General features: G+C 48.7%; 1 protein-coding gene across 1 annotated transcript in view; it reads right to left on the bottom strand.

The window, feature by feature from the left end:
- Nucleotides 1–25,951, bottom strand: part of IRAG2 (inositol 1,4,5-triphosphate receptor associated 2) — a 47,566-nt gene that overhangs the window by 15,081 nt on the left and 6,534 nt on the right. Inside the window, exons 8-22 of the mRNA XM_069963935.1 lie at nt 25,260–25,377; nt 23,318–23,368; nt 19,595–19,672; nt 19,436–19,492; nt 19,159–19,218; nt 18,772–18,836; nt 18,594–18,696; nt 18,295–18,435; nt 16,499–16,600; nt 16,027–16,190; nt 5,346–5,460; nt 4,800–4,962; nt 4,378–4,418; nt 1,707–1,779; nt 1,226–1,367 (exon numbers count right to left, since the gene is read on the bottom strand). Of these exons, the coding sequence (XP_069820036.1) occupies nt 1,226–1,367; nt 1,707–1,779; nt 4,378–4,418; nt 4,800–4,962; nt 5,346–5,460; nt 16,027–16,190; nt 16,499–16,600; nt 18,295–18,435; nt 18,594–18,696; nt 18,772–18,836; nt 19,159–19,218; nt 19,436–19,492; nt 19,595–19,672; nt 23,318–23,368; nt 25,260–25,377 (1,473 nt within the window). The remainder of the gene's footprint in view (nt 1–1,225; nt 1,368–1,706; nt 1,780–4,377; nt 4,419–4,799; nt 4,963–5,345; nt 5,461–16,026; nt 16,191–16,498; nt 16,601–18,294; nt 18,436–18,593; nt 18,697–18,771; nt 18,837–19,158; nt 19,219–19,435; nt 19,493–19,594; nt 19,673–23,317; nt 23,369–25,259; nt 25,378–25,951) is intronic.

Below are 25,951 nucleotides of genomic sequence, written 5' to 3'. Positions count from 1 at the left end.
GAGAAGTAAATATTCAAACCCCCCCCCCCTCCTCCAGCAAGGAGGGGGGCACATACTTATTGTTCTGCACAGTACATCCTCTGCCAGATATGCAAGGTCTCGCTCCTCATTTACATACCCGCCTGTTGCGTCTGACTAGAGAGCTACCGTATTTCCCAACACTATTCCTCTCCCCATTCACCAGTGTGCTGCCTCCTCCTCCCCTCCAGTCACCAGTGTGCTGCCTCCTCCTCCCCTCCAGTCACCAGTGTGCTGCCTCCTCCTCCCCTACAGTCACCAGTGTGCTGCCTCCTCCTCCCCTACAGTCACCAGTGTGCCGCCTCCTCCTCCCCTCCAGTCACCAGTGTGCCGCCTCCTCCTCCCCTCCAGTCACCAGTGGGCCGCCTCCTCCCCTCCAGTCACCAGTGTGCCGCCTCCTCCCCTCCAGTCACCAGTGTGCCGCCTCCTCCCCTCCAGTCACCAGTGTGCCTCCTCCTCCTCCCCTCCAGTCACCAGTGGGCCTCCTCCTCCTCCCCTCCAGTCACCAGTGGGCCTCCTCCTCCCCTCCAGTCACCAGTGTGCCTCCTCCTCCCCTCCAGTCACCAGTGTGCCTCCTCCTCCCCTCCAGTCACCAGTGTGCCTCCTCCTCCCCTCCAGTCACCAGTGTGCCTCCTCCTCCCCTCCAGTCACCAGTGTGCCGCCTCCTCCCCTCCAGTCACCAGTGTGCCTCCTCCTCTCCAGTCACCAGTGTGCCTCCTCCTCCTCCTCCCCTCCAGTCACCAGTGTGCCGCCTCCTCCTCCTCCCCTCCAGTCACCAGTGTGCCGCCTCCTCCTCCCCTCCAGTCACCAGTGTGCCGCCTCCTCCTCCCCTCCAGTCACCAGTGTGCCGCCTCCTCCTCCCCTACAGTCACCAGTGTGCAGCCTCCTCCTCCCCTCCAGTCACCAGTGTGCAGCCTCCTCCTCCCCTCCAGTCACCAGTGTGCCGCCTCCTCCTCCCCTCCAGTCACCAGTGTGCCGCCTCCTCCTCCCCTCCAGTCACCAGTGTGCCGCCTCCTCCTCCCCTCCAGTCACCAGTGGGCCTCCTGCACATAATCTGGGGTCACACTGATAGAGATTGTGTATTGATGATCAGCAGTGTCCGCCATAGGCTGTGATGTACATGGCGGCCATTCATCCCTGGGATCGGCCCCGCTCTGCTCTCCATCTGACTGGTAGGTGATAGATGTAATTCCGGGGCGGCACTCACCGCTGTGGGATCAGTGACGCCTCTTGTGGCGCGGTGGATCCTCTCGTCTCTCTGTCCTGAGGTTCGGGGTCCCGTTTCCGGTGATTCGTCGCCTGCAGCTGCAGTTTTGCCGCTCGCTGCCCCCCCTCCAGCGACAGCGAATCTGCAACAGAGGAAACTCGTCACATACAGGTTGTCCCTGCAGGATGTGGCCCCAGGGGCCACAATGCTTGTACCCCATACAGCTCTGGACTCCTGGCGGCCATCTTTATTCTGATTGGGACCGATACGCAGATGCGACAATTGGAGGCAGATCCTTTGATTTTGATGCGGTTTTGGACACGGATCATATTATGGAGCTGATCTGCATCTGCCCAATGGGGGAGCTCAGCACAGACGTTATGCTAAGAAGTAGTGGATACCTGGAGCCAACACCCAGAGCAGGTAGAATCTCAGAACAAGCAATAATACAGATGAGATGTATCTCAGCAGCAGAGGATACCTAACAGCGGTGTGTATCCGAGCCGAGCCTGGAGATGTCCTGAGGAGATGCCGGAGTCCTGAAGGTTTCTGGTCTGGAAGAGAAGAGGAGACAGGAAGGTGTTTGTATATAAGAAGCAAATATTTATCCTGCGGACTCCCCCATAATGTGAGGTCTAGGAGGGCGGCCCCCGCAACCCCCCCCCCACACACATAATCCCCCCAATCCCCCCCCTGCTGTTCCAGGTCGTACAAGTTACCAGTCCACGGGGAGCGTCCGCAGAGCCGCCTTACTGGGACGGATCCTGCACAGACTGGTTTATATAGTGTGAAGGTGTAGAAGACGAGGCAACCCCCCACACAGTGAGAAGACCCCCGAAACCCCCCACAGAAGTAGAAACCCCCCCACATATAGCGAGAATACCCCCGAAACCCCCACAGAATGAGGAACCCCGGTCATATAGCAAGACGACCCCAACATATAGAAAGAAGACCCCTAAAACCCACCCAAAGACTAAGGAACCCTGCTAAGATAACAAGAGGACCGCTAAAACCCTACACCAAGTGAAGAAACCCCCAACATATGATGAGAAGACCCCCAGAACCCCCCACAGAATGAGGAACCCCCTACATATAGCGAGAAGACCCCCCTGACACCCCCCACAGAATGAGGAACCTTAGTCATATAGCAAGAACACAACCACAGCCCCTATACACAGAATAAGGAAACCCCCCATATTTAGCAAGAAAAAACACTCTACATATAGCGAGAAGACCCCTAAAACTCCCCCACAGAATGAGTAACCCTGCTAATATAGCAAGAAAACCCCCACAGCCTAATACACAGAATAAGGAGCCCCCCACATATAGCAAGAAGACCCCCACAGCCTAATACACAGAATAAGGAGCCCCCCACATATAGCAAGAAGACCCCCACAGCCTAATACACAGAATAAGGAGCCCCCCACATATAGCAAGAAGACCCCCACAGCCTAATACACAGAATAAGGAGCCCCCCACATATAGCAAGAATACCCCCACAGCCTAATACACAGAATAAGGAGCCCCCCACATATAGCAAGACCCCCACAGCCTAATACACAGAATAAGGAACCCCCCCACATATAGCAAGAATACCCCCACAGCCTAATACACAGAATAAGGAGCCCCCCACATATAGCAAGAATACCCCCACAGCCTAATACACAGAATAAGGAGCCCCCCACATATAGCAAGAATACCCCCACAGCCTAATACACAGAATAAGGAGCCCCCCACATATAGCAAGAAGACCCCCACAGCCTAATACACAGAATAAGGAGCCCCCCACATATAGCAAGAAGACCCCCACAGCCTAATACACAGAATAAGGAGCCCCCCACATATAGCAAGAATACCCCCACAGCCTAATACACAGAATAAGGAGCCCCCCACATATAGCAAGACCCCCACAGCCTAATACACAGAATAAGGAACCCCCCCACATATAGCAAGAATACCCCCACAGCCTAATACACAGAATAAGGAGCCCCCCACATATAGCAAGAATACCCCCACAGCCTAATACACAGAATAAGGAGCCCCCCACATATAGCAAGAATACCCCCACAGCCTAATACACAGAATAAGGAGCCCCCCACATATAGCAAGAATACCCCCACAGCCTAATACACAGAATAAGGAGCCCCCCACATATAGCAAGAATACCCCCACAGCCTAATACACAGAATAAGGAACCCCCCACATAAAGCAAGAAGACCCCCACAACCTAATACACAGAATAAGGAGCCCCCCACATATAGCAAGAATACCCCCACAGCCTAATACACAGAATAAGGAGCCCCCCACATATAGCAAGAAGACCCCCACAGCCTAATACACAGAATAAGGAACCCCCAACATAAAGCAAGAATACCCCCACAGCCTAATACACAGAATAAGGAGCCCCCCACATATAGCAAGAAGACCCCCACAGCCTAATACACAGAATAAGGAACCCCCAACATATAGCAAGAAGACCCCCACAGCCTAAGGAACCCCCCACATATAGCAAGAAGACCCCCACAGCCTAAGGAACCCCCCACATATAGCAAGATGATCCCTAAAACCCTACACAAAATTACAAAACCCCCCACATATGATGAGAAGACCCCAAAACACGATACACAGACTGAGCAACCCCCACATACATGAGAAGACCCCTGCTGCCCCATACACAGAATGTAACCTACCTCTCACATAAGACCCCCCAAAACTCTACAAAATAAGGAACCCCACCCACATACGGTGAGAAGACCCCCACAACCCCATACACAGAATGTCAGCCCCTCCTTATATGGTGAGAAGACCCCTGAATGAGAACCCCACCCCCACCCCATATACACAGTGAAAAGACCACAGAAGTAGATGCTCCTCCAGTACATCTCCCACTCCGCTTTCCTGGAGTCCTGAACAGTCATTTCCCTTCGAGTTACGGTACAGACCCGGTGGATGAGCCACTCAGGACTGTATGGAGGACTCCTGCCGCGCCACCTGTATGGGGGGGGGGGGTCCCCGAGCTTTCCTGGAGTCCTGAACGGTCCCCTCCCCAGTAAGAGAGATGGGGCGAGCGGCGGCCATGGCGGTTGTCACTTATCGTGAGGAAATTAGAACAAAAACCATAAAAGCTACAAAAACCAGAGATGAGGATTTACCTGGTGATCCAGCAGCCGACCCCGCAGCCCGGCGATGGTCTCTGGAGGAAGAAAGGAAACTTTTTTACTTTTAGTTTAACCCTTGACGCTTCTTTCTTTCTGTGACCTCAAATAAATAGAAAAAAAACGTAGGAAAAATTGAGATGGGGAACAGTGGTGGAAAGTAGTGAAAAGCTGAATTTGGAATCTAGCAAAAGCGAAAAGAAAATTAGGGAAAAATAAATTTGATAAAAATTAAAAAAAAAAAAAAAAAAAAAAAAACGGAGTTACATATGGAGGAATTTTCATCCACAAACTCTCATTTTTGTACAATTTCCCACCAGAATGGAGTTAATTTTCAGAATTTCAGTGACTTTGCGTCTGGTGGTCGGTCTGTCCGCTCTTTGGTGTCAGGATGAAGCGCTCCCTCACACCTCACTCACCCTCCTGCTCTGCCGCCTTCTGCTCTCGGCTCCGGCAGTCGCTGGTTAACCCCTCCACCGCCGCCTCTAGCTGCCGCTGCTGCCTCTGGGCCTCCTCTAGCTCTCTCTGTAGCTCCTCCGCCTCTGACCGCACAGCGAAGAGTGAACTCTCCAACTCATCGATCTGTAGATGACAAAAGAGGAAGAGACTGTGAGGGCACCGCAGGAAAGGGAAGGGTTAAGTCGCTTTTGGGCTCCGAGCCAAACCTTACCGACTACTGCAGAAGTGTCAGGAAGAACGATGCAAGCTTCTTACCGGCGGAGGAGGCTCCACCGTGCACCGGCTGACACCAGAGAACGAAGCCTGAGAAGCTTTACAGGAAGAGCAGCAGATGGTGTAAGGACGACTTCCCCAAAACCTCCCCTCACCCTATAAACGGACAGCGTTGTGCAACCTCGAAGAACGAGAGCGTCCATGCCACCAGCAGAGCTTCCATACCACCTACAGAGCGTCGATACCGCCCACCCAGCCGGGCACAGACAGAGGACACGGCGGGGGTGCAGTACCTGCTTGGTCAGGTCCTCCTGTCTTGAGGTCGAGTCGTGGAGTTGAGCGAGGACATCGGCCTCCTTCCTCTCGGCTTCCTCCTGCCGATGCCGGGCGGCCTCCAGATCGTGGGTTCTGTTCAATGAGTGGAAACCACAAGTCAGTGACATGAAGCGGAGGAGGTGAGCGTGCACCTGTCTGCAGGATTCTTGGTTCCTCAAACTACACAATGATGTCACCATGCAAAACCAGTGAGGAGCGTCAACCAGGACAGGAGAGCGAGATCAGCAGCACAGGACACCGACCCCCAACACTACTGATCTCCTCATCACAGGACACCGACCCCCAACACTACTGATCTCCTCATCACAGGACACCGACCCCCAACACTACTGATCTCATCATCACAGGACACCGACCCCCAACACTACTGATCTCATCATCACAGGACACCGACCCCCAACACTACTGATCTCATCACAGGACACCGACCCCCAACACTACTGATCTCATCATCATCACAGGACACCGACCCCCAACACTACTGATCTCATCATCATCACAGGACACCGACCCCCAACACTACTGATCTCATCATCATCACAGGACACCGACCCCCAACACTACTGATCTCATCATCACAGGACACCGACCCCCAACACTACTGATCTCATCATCACAGGACACCGACCCCCAACACTACTGATCCCATCATCACAGGACACCGACCCCCAACACTACTGATATCATCACAGGACACCGACCCCCAACACTACTGATCTCATCATCACAGGACACCGACCCCCAACACTACTGATATCATCACAGGACACCGACCCCCAACACTACTGATCTCCTCATCACAGGACACCGACCCCCAACACTACTGATCTCATCATCACAGGACACCGACCCCCAACACTACTGATCTCATCATCACAGGACACCGACCCCAACACTACTGATATCATCACAGGACACCGACCCCCAACACTACTGATCTCATCACAGGACACCGACCCCCAACACTACTGATATCATCACAGGACACCGACCCCCAACACTACTGATCTCATCATCACAGGACACCGACCCCCAACACTACTGATCTCATCATCACAGGACACCGACCCCCAACACTACTGATCTCATCATCACAGGACACCGACCCCCAACACTACTGATCTCATCATCACAGGACACCGACCCCCAACACTACTGATCTCATCATCATCACAGGACACCGACCCCCAACACTACTGATCTCATCATCAACACAAAAATCCACAATGAAATTTCTTAATAGAATAAAAAGTTCCTTCAATCAAATTTCTTAAAACTCTTCATCCTGCTAAGAAATTACACTGTACCAAGTGTCACCCCTGCAGATTGATGGAATCCAGACAACTACTATAATACTGCCTCTATATACAGGAATATACTACTATAATACTGCCCCCTATATACAGGAATATAACTACTATAATACTGCTCCTATATGCAGGAATATAACTACTATAATACTGCTCCTATATACAGGAATATAACTACTATAATACTGCTCCTATATACAGGGATATAACTACTATAATACTGCTCCTATATACAGGAATATACTACTATAATACTGCTCCCTATATACAGGAATATAACTACTATAATACTGCTCCAATATACAGGAATATAACTACTATAATACTGCTCCTATATACAGGAATATACTACTATAATACTGCTCATATATACAGGAATATAACTACTATAATACTGCTCCTATATACAGGGATATAACTACTATAATACTGCTCCTATATACAGGAATATAACTACTATAATACTGCCTCCTATATACAGAGATATAACTGCTATAATACTGCTCCCTATATACAGGAATATAACTACTATAATACTGCTCCTATATACAGGGATATAACTACTATAATACTGCTCCTATATACAGGAATATAACTACTATAATACTGCTCCTATATACAGGAATATAACTACTATAATACTGCTCCTATATACAGGAATATAACTACTATAATACTGCTCCTATATACAGGAATATAACTACTATAATACTGCTCCTATATTTAGGAATATACTACTATAATACTGCTCCTATATACAGGAATATACTACTATAATACTGCTCCTATATCTATATGAATATAACTACTATAATACGAACTGGAGAGAATGGAACGGCTGCACATCCCATCCATGGCTGACACCAATGCCGCCAGGCCTATATTAAAAATCAACACCAGAGTGTCTGTATATGAATTGATCAAGCCATATTGCCCCGTGTACCACCGCGCAGGTCCCCTGGTCCACACGGGTCCCCACGCTAACTCCACACCGTGTCGGTCAGCGACTGCCAACCCCGCAAAGCGTGCACGTACAGGGAAGGGAGGCCATGGAACGGCCCTGCAACCCCAATGTCACAGGACCAGACCCAAAAAGCCCCACCAAAACCCAGCCAGACTTGTGCTGTTTGGGGGCAGCTTCCTCCGCCGGTGGTGCTGGCTGGGTTTTGGTGTGGCATTTTTGGGTCTGGTCCTGTGGCATGGGGGTTGCAGGGCCGTTCCATGGCCTCCCTTCCCTGACTGTGCACGCCTGCGGGGGTGGTGGTCACTGACCGGCACAGTGTGGACTTAGTGTAGGGACCCATGTGTATCAGATACCTGCACGAGGTACATGGGGCAGTGTGGCTTGATCAATTCACATACAGAATTCTGATGTTTTTTATGCAGCCGAGAGGTACTAGTATCAGCCATAGGTGTGAGGTGCAGCACTCTTTTTCTTCCCTGAACCGTATTTTGTTTCTCTCTTTTCTCCGTGTTTTGCACTCCTCCTGGTGAGACCCACATGACCGCAATTAGCAGGAGACACCTGAGTGCTCATGGTTTTAATCCCTCCTGTCTGTCCCATTCTATCTTTGATAGCTATGGTGAGTGCAATACCTTATCCAGACTTGTGCTGTTTGGGGGCAGCTTCCTCCGCCGGTGGTGCTGGCTGGGTTTTGGTGTGGCATTTTTGGGTCTGGTCCTGTGGCATGGGGGTTGCAGGGCCGTTCCATGGCCTCCCTTCCCTGACTGTGCACGCCTGCGGGGGTGGTGGTCACTGACCGGCACAGTGTGGACTTAGTGTAGGGACCCATGTGTATCAGATACCTGCACGAGGTACATGGGGCAGTGTGGCTTGATCAATTCACATACAGAATTCTGATGTTTTTTATGCAGCCGAGAGGTACTAGTATCAGCCATAGGTGTGAGGTGCAACACTCTTTTTCTTCCCTGAACCGTATTTTGTTTCTCTCTTTTCTCCGTGTTTTGCACTCCTCCTGGTGAGACCCACATGACCGCAATTAGCAGGAGACACCTGAGTGCTCATGGTTTTAATCCCTCCTGTCTGTCCCATTCTATCTTTGATAGCTATGGTGAGTGCAATACCTTATCCAGACTTGTGCTGTTTGGGGGCAGCTTCCTCCGCCGGTGGTGCTGGCTGGGTTTTGGTGTGGCATTTTTGGGTCTGGTCCTGTGGCATGGGGGTTGCAGGGCCGTTCCATGGCCTCCCTTCCCTGACTGTGCACGCCTGCGGGGGTGGTGGTCACTGACCGGCACAGTGTGGACTTAGTGTAGGGACCCATGTGTATCAGATACCTGCACGAGGTACATGGGGCAGTGTGGCTTGATCAATTCACATACAGAATTCTGATGTTTTTTATGCAGCCGAGAGGTACTAGTATCAGCCATAGGTGTGAGGTGCAGCACTCTTTTTCTTCCCTGAACCGTATTTTGTTTCTCTCTTTTCTCCGTGTTTTGCACTCCTCCTGGTGAGACCCACATGACCGCAATTAGCAGGAGACACCTGAGTGCTCATGGTTTTAATCCCTCCTGTCTGTCCCATTCTATCTTTGATAGCTATGGTGAGTGCAATACCTTATCCAGACTTGTGCTGTTTGGGGGCAGCTTCCTCCGCCGGTGGTGCTGGCTGGGTTTTGGTGTGGCATTTTTGGGTCTGGTCCTGTGGCATGGGGGTTGCAGGGCCGTTCCATGGCCTCCCTTCCCTGACTGTGCACGCCTGCGGGGGTGGTGGTCACTGACCGGCACAGTGTGGACTTAGTGTAGGGACCCATGTGTATCAGATACCTGCACGAGGTACATGGGGCAGTGTGGCTTGATCAATTCACATACAGAATTCTGATGTTTTTTATGCAGCCGAGAGGTACTAGTATCAGCCATAGGTGTGAGGTGCAGCACTCTTTTTCTTCCCTGAACCGTATTTTGTTTCTCTCTTTTCTCCGTGTTTTGCACTCCTCCTGGTGAGACCCACATGACCGCAATTAGCAGGAGACACCTGAGTGCTCATGGTTTTAATCCCTCCTGTCTGTCCCATTCTATCTTTGATAGCTATGGTGAGTGCAATACCTTATCCAGACTTGTGCTGTTTGGGGGCAGCTTCCTCCGCCGGTGGTGCTGGCTGGGTTTTGGTGTGGCATTTTTGGGTCTGGTCCTGTGGCATGGGGGTTGCAGGGCCGTTCCATGGCCTCCCTTCCCTGACTGTGCACGCCTGCGGGGGTGGTGGTCACTGACCGGCACAGTGTGGACTTAGTGTAGGGACCCATGTGTATCAGATACCTGCACGAGGTACATGGGGCAGTGTGGCTTGATCAATTCACATACAGAATTCTGATGTTTTTTATGCAGCCGAGAGGTACTAGTATCAGCCATAGGTGTGAGGTGCAGCACTCTTTTTCTTCCCTGAACCGTATTTTGTTTCTCTCTTTTCTCCGTGTTTTGCACTCCTCCTGGTGAGACCCACATGACCGCAATTAGCAGGAGACACCTGAGTGCTCATGGTTTTAATCCCTCCTGTCTGTCCCATTCTATCTTTGATAGCTATGGTGAGTGCAATACCTTATCCAGACTTGTGCTGTTTGGGGGCAGCTTCCTCCGCCGGTGGTGCTGGCTGGGTTTTGGTGTGGCATTTTTGGGTCTGGTCCTGTGGCATGGGGGTTGCAGGGCCGTTCCATGGCCTCCCTTCCCTGACTGTGCACGCCTGCGGGGGTGGTGGTCACTGACCGGCACAGTGTGGACTTAGTGTAGGGACCCATGTGTATCAGATACCTGCACGAGGTACATGGGGCAGTGTGGCTTGATCAATTCACATACAGAATTCTGATGTTTTTTATGCAGCCGAGAGGTACTAGTATCAGCCATAGGTGTGAGGTGCAGCACTCTTTTTCTTCCCTGAACCGTATAACTACTATAATACTGCTCCTATATACAGGAATATACTACTATAATACTGCTCCTATATAAAGGAATACACTACTATAATACTGCTCCTATATACAGGAATATACTACTATAATACTGCTCCTATATACAGGAATATAACTACTATAATACTGCTCCTATATACAGGAATATAACTACTATAATACTGCTCCTATATACAGGAATATAACTACTATAATACTGCTCCTATATACAGGAATATAACTACTATAATACTGCTCCTATATTTAGGAATATACTACTATAATACTGCTATATACAGGAATATAACTACTATAATACTGCTCCTATATACAGGAATATAACTACTATAATACTGCTCCTATATACAGGAATATACTACTATAATACTGCTCCTATATACAGGAATATAACTACTATAATACTGTCCCCTATATACAGGAATATACTACTATAATATTGCTCCCTATATACAGGAATATAACTACTATAATACTGCTCCTATATACAGGGATATAACTACTATAATACTGCTCCTATATACAGGAATATACTACTATAATACTGCCTCCTATATACAGGGATATAACTACTATAATACTGCTCCTATATACAGGAATATAACACTATAATACTGCTCCTATATACAGGAATATAACTACTATAATACTGCTCCTATATACAGGAATATAACTACTATAATACTGCTCCTATATACAGGAATATACTACTATAATACTGCCCCCTATATACAGGAATATAACTACTATAATACTGCCCCTATATCTATAGGCTGAGGCTCCTGATATAAGGCAGTGGAGGAGGATAGCGGATGTCTGAGTATATGACAGTATAACAGACCTGGAGCAGATGATAGTGATATCAGATATAAATCAGAGCAGGATTTATAATTCAAGGTGAGGCGGTAATATGATGCCACCTGTACTGGTGTAAAGGAGGGGGGGGGGAAGGTTAGAAGGGAAAACAGAGAAGAGACGGCCGGCGACATGTCAAGCGACATCTTCAGTGCATCTATTCCCGGCTGATCTCTCTGAACTAGAACAGAACACAACTTCATCATCCTAAACTCAGCACTCACATCATCCTGACAACTTAATTCTGGGCCTAATACCCTGACAGAGTCTTGAGAATAAGCAGAAAGCCGAGGAAAAGTGAGGGGGGCGGGGGGGAATGCAGAGCGATAAACGGCGGCGTCACGCGAGTCCAGCACTGCGCCCAGAGATGGAGCCGTCTCCTCGCGTGAAGCTGCGCCGGACGACTAAATGATGTTTACATACAGATCATGAATACAGTACACAGACACTGCGAGGACAAAGCCGGCTCCACCTGCTGCCAAATCCCCAGAACCCCCAGTGTCAAGCGTGCCGTATTAACCCTCCAATGTCCGCCAAAGAATATAAAGAGAAACCGCTTGAAGGCCAAATTATCTCCATCTACTTTCCCCCTAAATATCTATTGCTCCATGTTATTTAATAGTTAAGACTCCCCCCTATATAGAATATGACTACTATAATACTGCTCATATATACAGGAATATAACTACTATAATACTGCTCCTATATACAAGAATATAACTACTATAATACTGCTCCTATATACAGGAATATAACTACTATAATACTGCTCCTATATACAGGAATATAACTACTATAATACTGCTCCTATATACAGGAATATAACTACTATAATACTGCTCCTATATACAGGGATATAACTACTATAATACTGCTCCTATATACAGGAATATAACTACTATAATACTGCTCCTATATACAGGGATATAACTACTATAATACTGCCCCCTATATACAGGAATATACTACTATAATACTGCTCCTATATACAGGAATATAACTACTATAATACTGCCACCTATATACAGGAATATACTACTATAATACTGCCCCCTATATACAGGAATATAACTACTATACTACTGCTCCTATATACAGGGATATAACTAATATAATACTGCTCCCTATATACAGGAATATAACTACTATAATATTGCTCCCTATATACAGGAATATACTACTATAATACTGCTCCTATATACAGGGATATACTACTATAATACCGCTCCTATATACAGGAATATAACTACTATAATACTGCTCCTATATACAGGGATATAACTACTATAATACTGCTCCTATATACTGGAATGTAACTACTATAATACTGCTCCTATATACAGGGATATAACTACTATAATACTGCTCCTATATACTGGAATGTAACTACTATAATACTGCTCCTATATACAGGGATATAACTACTATAATACTGCTCCTATATACAGGAATATAACTACTATAATACTGCTCCTATATACAGGGATATAACTACTATAATACTGCTCCTATATACAGGGATATACTACTATAATACTGTTCCTATATACAGGAATATAACTACTATAATACCGCCTCTATATACAGGGATATAACTACTATAATACTGCCCCCTATATACAGGAATATAACTACTATAATACTGCTCCTATATACAGTAATATAACTACTATAATACTGCCCCTATATACAGGAATATACTACTATAATACTGCTCCTATATACAGGAATATAACTACTATAATACTGCCCCTATATACAGGAATATAACTACTATAATACTGCCCCTATATACAGGAATATAACTACTATAATACTGCTCCTATATACAGGAATATAACTACTATAATATTGCTCCTATATACAGGAATATAACTACTATAATGCGGTTCAGGGAAGAAAGAGTGCTGCACCTCACACCTATGGCTGATACTAGTGCCGCTAGGCTAAAATAAAAAACACATCAGAATTTTGTGTATGATTTGATCAAGCCATACTGCCCCATGTACCTCGTGCCGGTATTCATACACAAAATTCTGATGTGTTTTTTATTTAGCCTAGGGGCACTAGTATCAGCCATAGGTGTGAGGTGCAGCACTCTGTTTCTTCCCTGAACCACATTTTGTTTCTCTCTTTTCTCCGTGTTTTGCACTCCTCCTGGTGAGACCCACATGACCGCAATTAGCAGGAGACACCTGAGTGCACATGGTTTTATCCCTCCTGTTTTTTTCCCATTCTGTTTGCTGCAGCTATGGTGAGCGCAATACCTTATCCGGGCTTGTGCTGCTTGGGGGCGACCTTCTCCGCCGGCGGTGCTGGCCGGGTTCTGGTGTGGTGTTTTTGGGTCTGGTCCTGTGGCATGGGGGTCGCAGGGCCGTCCCATGGCCCCCGTTCCCTGGCTGTGCGCACCTGTGGGGTTGGTGGCCACTGACTGGCACGGTGTGGACTTAGTGTAGGGACCCATGTGTATCAGATACCGGCACGAGGTACATGGGGCAGTATGGCTTGATCAATTCATACACAAAATTCTGATGTGTTTTATATTTAGCCAAGCGGCACTAGTATCAGCCATAGGTGTGATGTGCAGCACTCTGCTTCTTCCCTGAGCCATAACTACTATAATACTGCCCCTATATACAGGGATATAACTACTATAATACTGCTCCTATATACAGGAATATAACTACTATAATACTGCTCCTATATACAGGGATATAACTACTATAATACTGCCCCTATATACAGGGATATACTACTATAATACTGCCCCTATATACAGGGATATAACTACTATAATACTGCCCCTATATACAGGAATATAACTACTATAATACTGCCCCTATATACAGGAATATAACTACTATAATACTGCCCCTATATACAGGAATATAACTACTATAATACTGCCCCTATATACAGGAATATACTACTATAATACTGCTCCTATATACAGGAATATACCTACTATAATACGGTTCAGGGAAGAAAAAGAGTACTGCACCTCACACCTATGGCTGATACTAGTACCTCTCGGCTGCATAAAAAACATCAGAATTCTGTATGTGAATTGATCAAGCCACACTGCCCCATGTACCTCGTGCAGGTATCTGATACACATGGGTCTCTACACTAAGTCCACACTGTGCCAGTCATCGACCACCACCCCCGCAGGCGTACACAGCCAGGGAACGGGGGCCATGGAATGGCCCTGCAATCCCCATGCCACAGGACCAGACCCAAAAACACCACACCAGAACCCGGCCAGCACCGCCGGCGGAGGAAGCTGCCCCCAAACAGCACAAGTCTGGATAAGGTATTGCACCATAGCTATGAAAGATAGAATGGGACAGACAGGAGGGATTAAAACCATGTGCACTCAGGTGTCTCCTGCTAATTGCGGTCATGTGGGTCTCACCAGGAGGAGTGCAAAACACGGAGAAAAGAGAGAAACAAAATACGGTTCAGAGAAGAAAAAGAGTGCTGCACCTCACCCTATGGCTGGTCCTGTGACATTGGGGTTGCAGGGCCGTTCCATGGCCTCCCTTCCCTGTACGTGCACGCTTTGCGGGGTTGGCGGTCGCTGACCGACACGGTGTGGAGTTAGCGTAGGGACCCGTGTGGACCAGAGGACCTGCGCGGTGGTACACGGGGCAATATGGCTTGATCAATTCATATACAGACACTCTGGTGTTGATTTTTAATATAGGCCTAGCGGCATTAGTATCAGCCATAGATGGGATGTGCAGCCGTTCCATTCTCTCCAGTTCGTGTTATACCTACTATAATACTGCTCCTATATACAGGAATATAACTACTATAATACTGCTCCTATATACAGGAATATAACTACTATAATACTGCTCCTATATACAGGGATATAACTACTATAATACTGCTCCCTATATACAGGGATATAACTACTATAATACTGCTCCCTATATACAGGGATATAACTACTATAATACTGCTCCTATATACAGGGATATACTACCATAATACTGCTCCTATATACAGGAATATACTACTATAATACTGCTCCTATATACAGGGATATACTACCATAATACTGCTCCTATATACAGGAATATACTACTATAATACTGCTCCTATATACAGGAATATAACTACTATAATACTGCTCCTATATACAGGAATATAACTGCTATAATACTGCCCCCTGTATACAGGAATATAACTACTATAATACTGCTCCTATATACAGGAATATAACTACTATAATACTGCTCCTATATACAGGAATATAACTACTATAATACTGCCCCTATATACAGGAATATACTACTATAATACTGCTCCTATATACAGGAATATAACTACTATAATACTGCCCCTATATACAGGAATATACTACTATAATACTGCTCCTATATACAGGAATATAACTACTATAATACTGCTTCTATATACAGGAATATACTACTATAATACTGCTCCTATATACATGAATATAACTACTATAATACTGCTCCTATATACAGGGATATACTACTATAATACTGCTCTTATATTTCGCCCCCTTGGCTCTCATCACACACCTGGCGGTCAGCTCCTTCTTCAGGTGTAGTTGTTCGGTCTTCATCCTCCGCAGATTTCCAGACAACTTGGCGAACTCCTTGTCCAGAGACTCCTTGTGCTTCTCCAGCTCCTTCAGCTTTTGCTCCCAGTTTTTCCTCCGTTCCCGCAGATCTTTCCGGATGACCTGAGGAGAAGCAGAGGCTTGAGCTGAATCCTCCAGACGTTATATAAAATTCTCATTAATATCCTTGTGTCGCCCCCTGCAGGGGATATTGTTGGAATTATATCAGAGTTACTATTTTAGGAGTTGCCCTCTGTAGATATAGGCGTCCGGTGATTAGTTGCCTCCTCCTGTGATCGGCCGATCAGTGATCATCCTAATGCAAGGATGTGTCCACAGTGGCCACTACAGGCAGAGATTAGTATTACATGGCACCATCATTGGTTTAGGGAAACCCTGGTGACAACCAATATGGATGCCAATACATTTACCTCCAGCATCTTTCCGGACAGATCCTTCACATCAATATCTGACTCAATGAGGTTCTGCATGGGGAGCAGCAGCTGGTCGGCCATCGTGCTTGTGTCTTCTTGCTGGAGAGGCAAAAAAAAGTTAAGGGAGACTCCACCTAATATAAGGTAAGTGTTCAGACGTGGAGGAAGCAGCTACACCCTGGACCTGGTGCCCTATAGTGCTCAACATCACCCCAATACAGCAGTATAAGGAGCACATGGGTGGTGGGGCCCTGAAACAGATTCAAACAAGAGCTTTAGGCTAACCGTCCAGGAAGGATCAGGCCTTGGGCAATTTATAGCCGTGTTATAGAAGCTGCTCAACCCTTGGGGACTACGTGTAGCAGAATGTTATTGATATAAAGGTTCCAGTCCCCCCCCCCCCAGGTGGGATCGCTCTTCAAGAAATGTTGACAGTACTGAGGGATCATATTCTGACTCCCTATCAGAGCTTAACTACCCAACCACAGTCACCTTCCCGTCCATCAATCCAACCAGTCACCCTCCCATCCATCAGTCCAAGCAATCACCCTCCCACCCATCAATCCAAGCAACCATCATCACCCTCCCATCCATCCAGTCACCCTCCCATCCATCAGTCCAAGCAATCACCCTCCCATCCATCCAACCACCGCCACCCTCCCATTCATCAATCCAAGCAACCACCGCCACCCTCCCATCCATCAATCCAAGCAACCACCGCCACCCTCCCATCCATCAATCCAAGCAACCACCGCCACCCTCCCATCCAATCACCGCCACCCACCCATCCATCCATTCACAGCCACCCTCCCATCCATCAATCCAAGCAGCAATCACCCTCCCATCCATCAATCCATTCAACCACCGCCACCCTCCCATCCATCCAATCACCACCACCCTCTCAATCAATCCAAGCAACAATCATCAACCTCCCATCCATCCAACCACCGCCACCCAGCCAATCACCGTCACCCTCCCATCCATCAGTCCAAGCAATTACCCTCCCATGCATCCAACCACCGTCATCCTCCCCCCCATGCATCCAACCACCGTCATCCTCCCCCCATGCATCCAACCACAGTCATCCTCCCCCCATGCATCCAACCACCGTCATCCTCCCCCCATGCATCCAACCACCGTCATCCTCCCCCCATGCATCCAACCACCGTCATCCTCCCCCCATGCATCCAACCACCGTCATCCTCCCCCCATGCATCCAACCACCGTCATCCTCCCCCCATGCATCCAACCACCGTCATCCTCCCCCCATGCATCCAACCACCGTCATCCTCCCCCCATGCATCCAACCACCGTCATCCTCCCCCCATGCATCCAACCCCCGTCATCCTCCCCCCATGCATCCAACCACCGTCATCCTCCCCCCATGCATCCAACCACCGTCATCCTCCCCCCATGCATCCAACCACCGTCATCCTCCCCCCATGCATCCAACCACCGTCATCCTCCCCCCATGCATCCAACCACCGTCATCATTCTCCCATGCATCCAACCACCGTCATCCTCCCCCCATGCATCCAACCACAGTCATCATTCTCCCATGCATTTAACCACTGTCATCATTCTCCCATGCATCCAACCAGTCATCCTCCCCCCATGCATCCAACCACCGTCATCATTCTCCCATCCATCCAACCACCGTCACCCTCCCAACCATCCAACTACTCCTTTGCCGACCATCCATACAACCACTGTCTCCCTTAGCGACCATCCAACCAACAACTGTCCCCCTCCCATCCATCCTACATTGCTCCTCCCACCACCATCATCCATACCAGTGCCTGCAGAATAGTCCTAAACTCTGCAGCTAGTTGGTCGTGGCCAGGTCCTTGGAGCAACAACAAAACTTCCCGATCCAAAGTGACATCAAGAGAAGAGGTCCGTCCTGTGGAGCCCGTCCAATCGGCTGTAGACACCTGGAATGGGACAGAAGGTTCATTTGCTGATAACATCTTACGGGACGTTATGGCCAGATGGAAGAGAGACATATGTCCATCAAGTTCACCCAAGGGGGGGGGATGGATGAAGGGAAGCGGGGTGGATGATGTATGCATAGGGGGACGTTTCTGGTCACCTCCAGTGAGTGCTGCGCGTATTCCAGCTCCGTGTGCAGGGAGTTCAAGCCTCCGCCGATGACACGGTTCAGCTTGTAGGTGATGGGAGAGCTGATCCCGTTCCTGGAACAGAAGCAGATGTGAGATGAAGGATCAGGGATGGAGCACAGATCTGGAGAAGCTGCTGCCGGGACTCACGAGAGAAGCTCCTGCTCCATTTGCTGCAGATTATTCTCCAGTTTACTCTTCTCAATTCTCAGGTTCTGTGACAGAGGTTAAGAGAAAGGAAAATTAAGGGGGAAGAACAGGAGCAACGCAAAGCTAGAGGGGGCGGGGGCATGCTGAGTTACCTCCTAACATGCTCAGCAGGGGCTGGAACTTACATAGACTCCTCCCCTCTATAGGCCAATCAGAGAACTAGACACAGAAGACCCGCCCCTGCGGTTCCAATATCTAAGCAGTGCCGTGTATCTAAGGAGTCAGGGGTCACTCTTCTGACCCGATGATTAAGGAGCGGTGAGGACCCCTGGATAATCATGGAGCTAGTAGTAAAGGAGTCCAGGATGGGGCGGGCGAGCACAGTACCTCGATCACAGAGTTATACTCCAGCAGCGTCGACTTCATCTCCTCAATGTAAACGTCTTTCTGCAATAAAGATGATGCATAAAAAAGGTGTAAATCCTGCACTTACACACTGTAACAAAACCTCAGGCTGAAGTCAGTAACAAACAGACACCAAGCGGAGATGATGAAGGTGAAAGGAGATCAGAAAGCTGCTGAGGTTTATAGAGCCCCCCTCTTACTCTAGGACCCTGCGGAGCCCCCCCTTATACTCAAGGACCCCGCGGAGCCCCACACTGACCAGCAGGAGTCCCGCCTCCTTCTTCTGCAGCACACTCTCAAAATCCGCCAACTGAGACTGGAACAAAAACAAAAAAAAAAGTATAAAAAACAGGAGAACAAACAACTAAATATAATGAGGTGTTATGGGGAGGGAGACGCCCAGTGGTCGGGGCAGTACCTGCAGCTCAGCAGCTTTATCAGTCACCTGACACAAAGTTTTTCGAAACTCTTCAGCCTCCAGGGCGCTGCGCAGATTCTATACAAAGAAAGATGAAAATAATATATACAGACACACACAGTGTATGTGTGCTGGATGTACAGTGTAGTATCAGTGTATGTATAGTATGTGTAGTGTATATGTGCTGGATGTACAGTGTGTAGTATCAGTGTATGTATAGTGTGTGTAGTGTATATGTGCTGGATGTACAGTGTATAGTATCAGTGTATGTATAGTATGTGTAGTGTATATGTGCTGGATGTACAGTGTAGTATCAGTGTATGTATAGTATGTGTAGTGTATATGTGCTGGATGTACAGTGTGTAGTATCAGTGTATGTATAGTGTATATGTGCTGGATGTACAGTGTATAGTATCAGTGTATGTATAGTATGTGTAGTGCATGTGTGCTGGATGTACAGTGTGTAGTATCAGTGTATGTATAGTATGTGTAGTGTATATGTGCTGGATGTACAGCATGTAGTATCAGTGTATGTATAGTATGTGTAGTGTATATGTGCTGGATGTACAGCATGTAGTATCAGTGTATGTATAGTATGTGTAGTGTATATGTGCTGGATGTACAGTGTAGTATCAGTGTATGTATAGTATGTGTAGTGTATATGTGCTGGATGTACAGTGTAGTATCAGTATGTATAGTATGTGTAGTGTATATGTGCTGGATGTACAGTGTGTAGTATCAAGTGTATGTATAGTATGCGTAGTGTATGTGTGCTGGATGTACAGTGTGTAGTATCAAGTGTATGTATAGTATGTGTAGTGTATATGTGCTGGATGTAGTGTAGTATCAAGTGTATGTATAGTATGTGTAGTGTATATGTGCTGGATGTACAGTGTAGTATCAGTGTATGTATAGTATGTGTAGTGCATATGTGCTGGATGTACAGTGTGTAGTATCAGTGTATGTATAGTATGTGTAGTGTATATGTGCTGGATGTACAGTGTAGTATCAGTGTATGTATAGTATGTGTAGTGTATATATGCTGGATGTACAGCGTGTAGTATCAGTGTATGTATAGTATGTGTAGTGTATATGTGCTGGATGTAGTGTAGTATCAGTGTATGTATAGTATGTGTAGTGTATATGTGCTGGATGTACAGTGTGTAGTATCAGTGTATGTATAGTGTATATGTGCTGGATGTACAGTGTGTAGTATCAGTGTATGTATAGTATGTGTAGTGTATATGTGCTGGATGTACAGTGTGTAGTATCAGTGTATGTATAGTATGTGTAGTGTATATGTGCTGGATGTACAGTGTAGTATCAGTGTATGTATAGTATGTGTAGTGTATATGTGCTGGATGTACAGTGTGTAGTATCAGTGTATGTATAGTATGTGTAGTGTATATGTGCTGGATGTACAGTGTGTAGTATCAGTGTATGTATAGTATGTGTAGTGTATATGTGCTGGATGTACAGTGTATAGTATGTGTAGTGTATATGTGCTGGATGTACAGTGTATAGTATGTGTAGTGTATATGTGCTGGATGTACAGTGTATAGTATGTGTAGTGTATATGTGCTGGATGTACAGTGTATAGTATGTGTAGTGTATATGTGCTGGATGTACAGTGTATAGTATGTGTAGTGTATATGTGCTGGATGTACAGTGTGTAGTATCAGTGTATGTATAGTATGTGTAGTGTATATGTGCTGGATGTACAGTGTGTAGTATCAGTGTATGTATAGTATGTGTAGTGTATATGTGCTGGATGTACAGTGTGTAGTATCAGTGTATGTATAGTATGTGTAGTGTATATATGCTGGATGTACAGTGTGTAGTATCAGTGTATGTATAGTGTAATCCATGATGCAGGGGTCACTGTTAAGTCTGGCAGTCTTTGGGGGGGTCCGGATAGTCATAGTCCCTCAGACCCCCCGCCCTGCAGTGTGTGGGGGTCCGGATAGTCATGGTCCCTCAGACCCCCCGCCCTGCAGTGTGTGGGGGTCCGGATAGTCATGGTCCCTCAGACCCCCCGCCCTGCAGTGTGTGGGGGTCCGGATAGTCATGGTCCCTCAGACCCCCGACCCTGCAGTCTTTGGGGGGTCCGGATAGACATGGTCCCTCAGACCCCCGGCCCTGCAGTCTTTGGGGGGTCTGGATAGTCATGGTCCCTCAGACCCCCGGCCCTGCAGTGTGTGGGGGTCCAGATAGTCATGGTCCCTCAGACCCCCAGCCCTGCAGTCTTTGGGGGGTCTGGATAGACATGGTCCCTCAGACCCCCGGCCCTGCAGTGTGTGGGGGTCCGGATAGTCATGGTCCCTCAGCCCTGCAGTGTGTGGGGGTCCGGATAGTCATGGTCCCTCAGACCCCCGGCCCTGCAGTCTTTGGGGGGTCCAGATAGACATGGTCCCTCAGACCCCCAGCCCTGCAGTGTGTGGGGGTCCGGATAGTCATGGTCCCTCAGACCCCCAGCCCTGCAGTCTTTGGGGGGTCTGGATAGTCATGGTCCCTCAGACCCCCGGCCCTGCAGTGTGTGGGGGTCCGGATAGTCATGGTCCCTCAGACCCCCGGCCCTGCAGTCTTTGGGGGGTCCGGATAGTCATGGTCCCTCAGACCCCCGGCCCTGCAGTCTTTGGGGGGTCCGGATAGTCATGGTCCCTCAGACCCCCGGCCCTGCAGTCTTTGGGGGGTCCGGATAGTCATGGTCCCTCAGACCCCCAGCCCTGCAGTGTGTGGGGGTCCAGATAGACATGGTCCCTCAGACCCCCGGCCCTGCAGTCTTTGGGGGGTCCGGATAGACATGGTCCCTCAGACCCCCGGCCCTGCAGTCTTTGGGGGGTCCAGATAGACATGGTCCCTCAGACCCCCAGCCCTGCAGTCTTTGGGGGGTCCGGATAGTCATGGTCCCTCAGCCCTGCAGTGTGTGGGGGTCCGGATAGTCATGGTCCCTCAGACCCCCGGCCCTGCAGTCTTTGGGGGGTCCGGATAGTCATGGTCCCTCAGACCCCCAGCCCTGCAGTCTTTGGGGGGTCTGGATAGTCATGGTCCCTCAGACCCCCGGCCCTGCAGTGTGTGGGGGTCCGGATAGTCATGGTCCCTCAGACCCCCGGCCCTGCAGTCTTTGGGGGGTCCGGATAGTCATGGTCCCTCAGACCCCCGGCCCTGCAGTCTTTGGGGGGTCCGGATAGTCATGGTCCCTCAGACCCCCGGCCCTGCAGTCTTTGGGGGGTCCGGATAGTCATGGTCCCTCAGACCCCCAGCCCTGCAGTGTGTGGGGGTCCAGATAGACATGGTCCCTCAGACCCCCGGCCCTGCAGTCTTTGGGGGGTCCGGATAGACATGGTCCCTCAGACCCCCGGCCCTGCAGTCTTTGGGGGGTCCAGATAGACATGGTCCCTCAGACCCCCAGCCCTGCAGTGTGTGGGGGTCCAGATAGACATGGTCCCTCAGACCCCCGACCCTGCAGTCTTTGGGGGGTCTGGATAGTCATGGTCCCTCAGACCCCCGGCCCTGCAGTCTTTGGGGGGTCCGGATAGTCATGGTCCCTCAGACCCCCGGCCCTGCAGTCTTTGGGGGGTCCGGATAGTCATGGTCCCTCAGACCCCCGGCCCTGCAGTCTTTGGGGGGTCCGGATAGTCATGGTCCCTCAGACCCCCGGCCCTGCAGTCTTTGGGGGGTCCGGATAGTCATGGTCCCTCAGACCCCCGGCCCGGCACCCACCTCTTCCTGCAGGGAGCTGATCTTGTGGATGAGAGACAGATTCTCCTTTTCCTAAAAACACAAAAAATGCCATAAAAACCAGTTTGCCGACAACGCTTCACCTGGTGAGTAATGATGAGCCGAGTCAGATTGGATCAGTGACCAAACCAAAGGCAAACAAGCAGAATTAAAGGGGTTCTCCAGCAATAGAAAAACATGGCCGCTTCCGTCCAGACACAGCACCCCTATTGTCTCCAGTTTGGGTGCAGGTTTTGTGACCATTGAAGTGGATGGAGCTTAATTGTAAACCCCACTTGACCTGGAGACAAGAGCCGTGCTGTGTCTGGAAGGTGGCGGCCAAGTTATTCTAATGCTGGAGAACCCCTTTATGGCTTCCATTAGGAGGGCGGAGCTTCAGAAAACATACTTACCGTCCTGGCTTCCTGACATCTATCTTCAGCTCCTTCATCAGCTGCTGAGGTCACACGCCGGGAGTTCAGGATGGGGCGTTTACCCCTCCCAACAGAGGGCAGTCTGGCCCCCAGGGGTTAAGTAGGGATGGCATGACCTCCGCTTAACTCTCTAGGGGTCACATTGGGATCCATCTGCTGTGCTGAGCGCACTGGGCCTGCAACAAAGGGGTCAGGTGACATAACCCCTTTGTGCTGCGGTGGGTGCAGTGCGCTCCGAAGATAAGGCATAGCATCCCTACTTAACCCCTTGGTTGTAAGGAGCAGAACACCTGTCAAAATGATGGGTGTTCTGCTCCTGCCTTTTTTGTTTCTCCTTTGTTTTTTCAGATATTGGTAACCTGAGGACTACCATTGTACAGAGTTTTATTTTTAATAAAATGGCCAACAAGGTGTGTGTGTGTGTGTGTGTGTGTGTGTGTGTGTGTGTGCGTGCGTGCGTGCGTGTGCAGGGGGGATTTCAACAAAAACAAAAGCTATTGTGTCTTGTAGTTTTATGCACTTTACAGGCTTAGAAGTAGAAGCCTAAAAGACTCCAAAAAATGTCTAACACTAACCCCCCCGATATTACCCCAGTATCCGCTGCCAGTACTGGGAGGAGCCGTGTGCCAGTAGTCACAGAGCAGCAATACAATGCCACTCCTGGTCTGGATGTAGCAGGCTGGTATTACTAGGTCTGGGAGGGGCAAAATAAATGGTCCTTACCACCCTGGTACTACTAAGCTGCTGCAGTTTGTTTTTACCTGGCTGGTTATGGAATTTGGGGGGGGTCCTACAAGCATGTAGGGTTCCCACTCTTCAATAACCAACCAGGTTAAAAAACAAACAAACAGCAGCAGCCTAGTAGTACCAGGGTGGGAAAGGCCATTTATTTGATCCCTAATACTACCAGCCTGCTACCACCCAGACCAGGAGCGCCATTTTATTGACATTACTGGTCACCGTCTCTTCTCAGTCCCCTGTGGCGGTGGTTACTGGGGTAATGGGGGGGGGGGGGGTTAGTGTCAGCCATTTTGTAGGCTAAGACCTGGCTTAGTAATTGTTGCGATCTGTCAGACGTCTTCCACTACTAGGCCTGTAGAGTGCATTACAAAAATAAACACCTCTACACCCCTCAACCATTTTATTCAAAATAAAATTCCGCTGGTCATCATCGTAGTCTACTGAATCAGGCGTAGTCCTCAGAATACAGGTTGCCGGGGGAGTAGGAGCAGAACACCCATCATTTTGACAGGTGTTCAGCTCCTGCACAGAAGGCAGCATCTGTACAGAGAGCTGCTTACAGCCTGGCCCCCAGGAGGTTATGTAGTGATGCTAAGCATCTCCACTTAACTCTCTGAGGTCCAGACTGTAACCTTTTGGGCCCAAAGATTTGGTTTGGTATTGGTTCAGTCTGGGTTCACAAACCAGATTATTTTCCGTTTCAGACAACCTGGCAAACCCGAATATCCCCAGATCTGCTCAGCACTACTGGCGAGGTCTGGATTTATTACCATCTGCTTGTTCTGGGCGACCAGCTGGGACCTGGACTCCTCCAGCGCCGCCATATTTAGCTTTAACTCCTCAATTTCACCTTTTAGGGTCCGCACTCTGCCGATGGACTGCTGGGCACTACAAGATAGGGGGGATGGGAAGATTAACAGAGGGGTAACATGGAGAACATTATGGTAGTACTAGCATGTGCAGCCTGGAGAGGCAGTGTACTGTGCAGCAGGTAATACTAGCAGTCTGTGTACCCTGGAGAGGCAGTGTACGGTACAGCAGGTAATACTAGCAGTCTGTGTACCCTGGAGAGGCAGTGTACTGTATAGCAGGTAATACTAGCAGTCTGTGTACCCTGGAGAAGCAGTGTACTGTACAGCAGGTAATACTAGCAGTCTGTGTACCCTGGAGAGGCAGTGTACTGTACAGCAGGTAATACCAGCAGTCTGTGTACCCTGGAGAGGCAGTGTACTGTATAGCAGGTAATACCAGCAGTCTGTGTACCCTGGAGAGGCAGTGTACTGTACAGCAGGTAATACTAGCAGTCTGTGCAGCCTGGAGAGGCAGTGTACTGTATAGCAGGTAATACTAGCAGTCTGTGTACCCTGGAGAGGCAGTGTACTGTACAGCAGGTAATACTAGCAGTCTGTGCAGCCTGGAGAGGCAGTGTACTGTGCAGCAGGTAATACTAGCAGTCTGTGTA

This window comes from Dendropsophus ebraccatus, chromosome 1 (genome assembly GCF_027789765.1).
Source record: "Dendropsophus ebraccatus isolate aDenEbr1 chromosome 1, aDenEbr1.pat, whole genome shotgun sequence".
Classification (NCBI taxonomy): Eukaryota; Metazoa; Chordata; class Amphibia; order Anura; family Hylidae; genus Dendropsophus; species Dendropsophus ebraccatus.
This window is presented reverse-complemented; position numbering and strand designations above follow the sequence as displayed.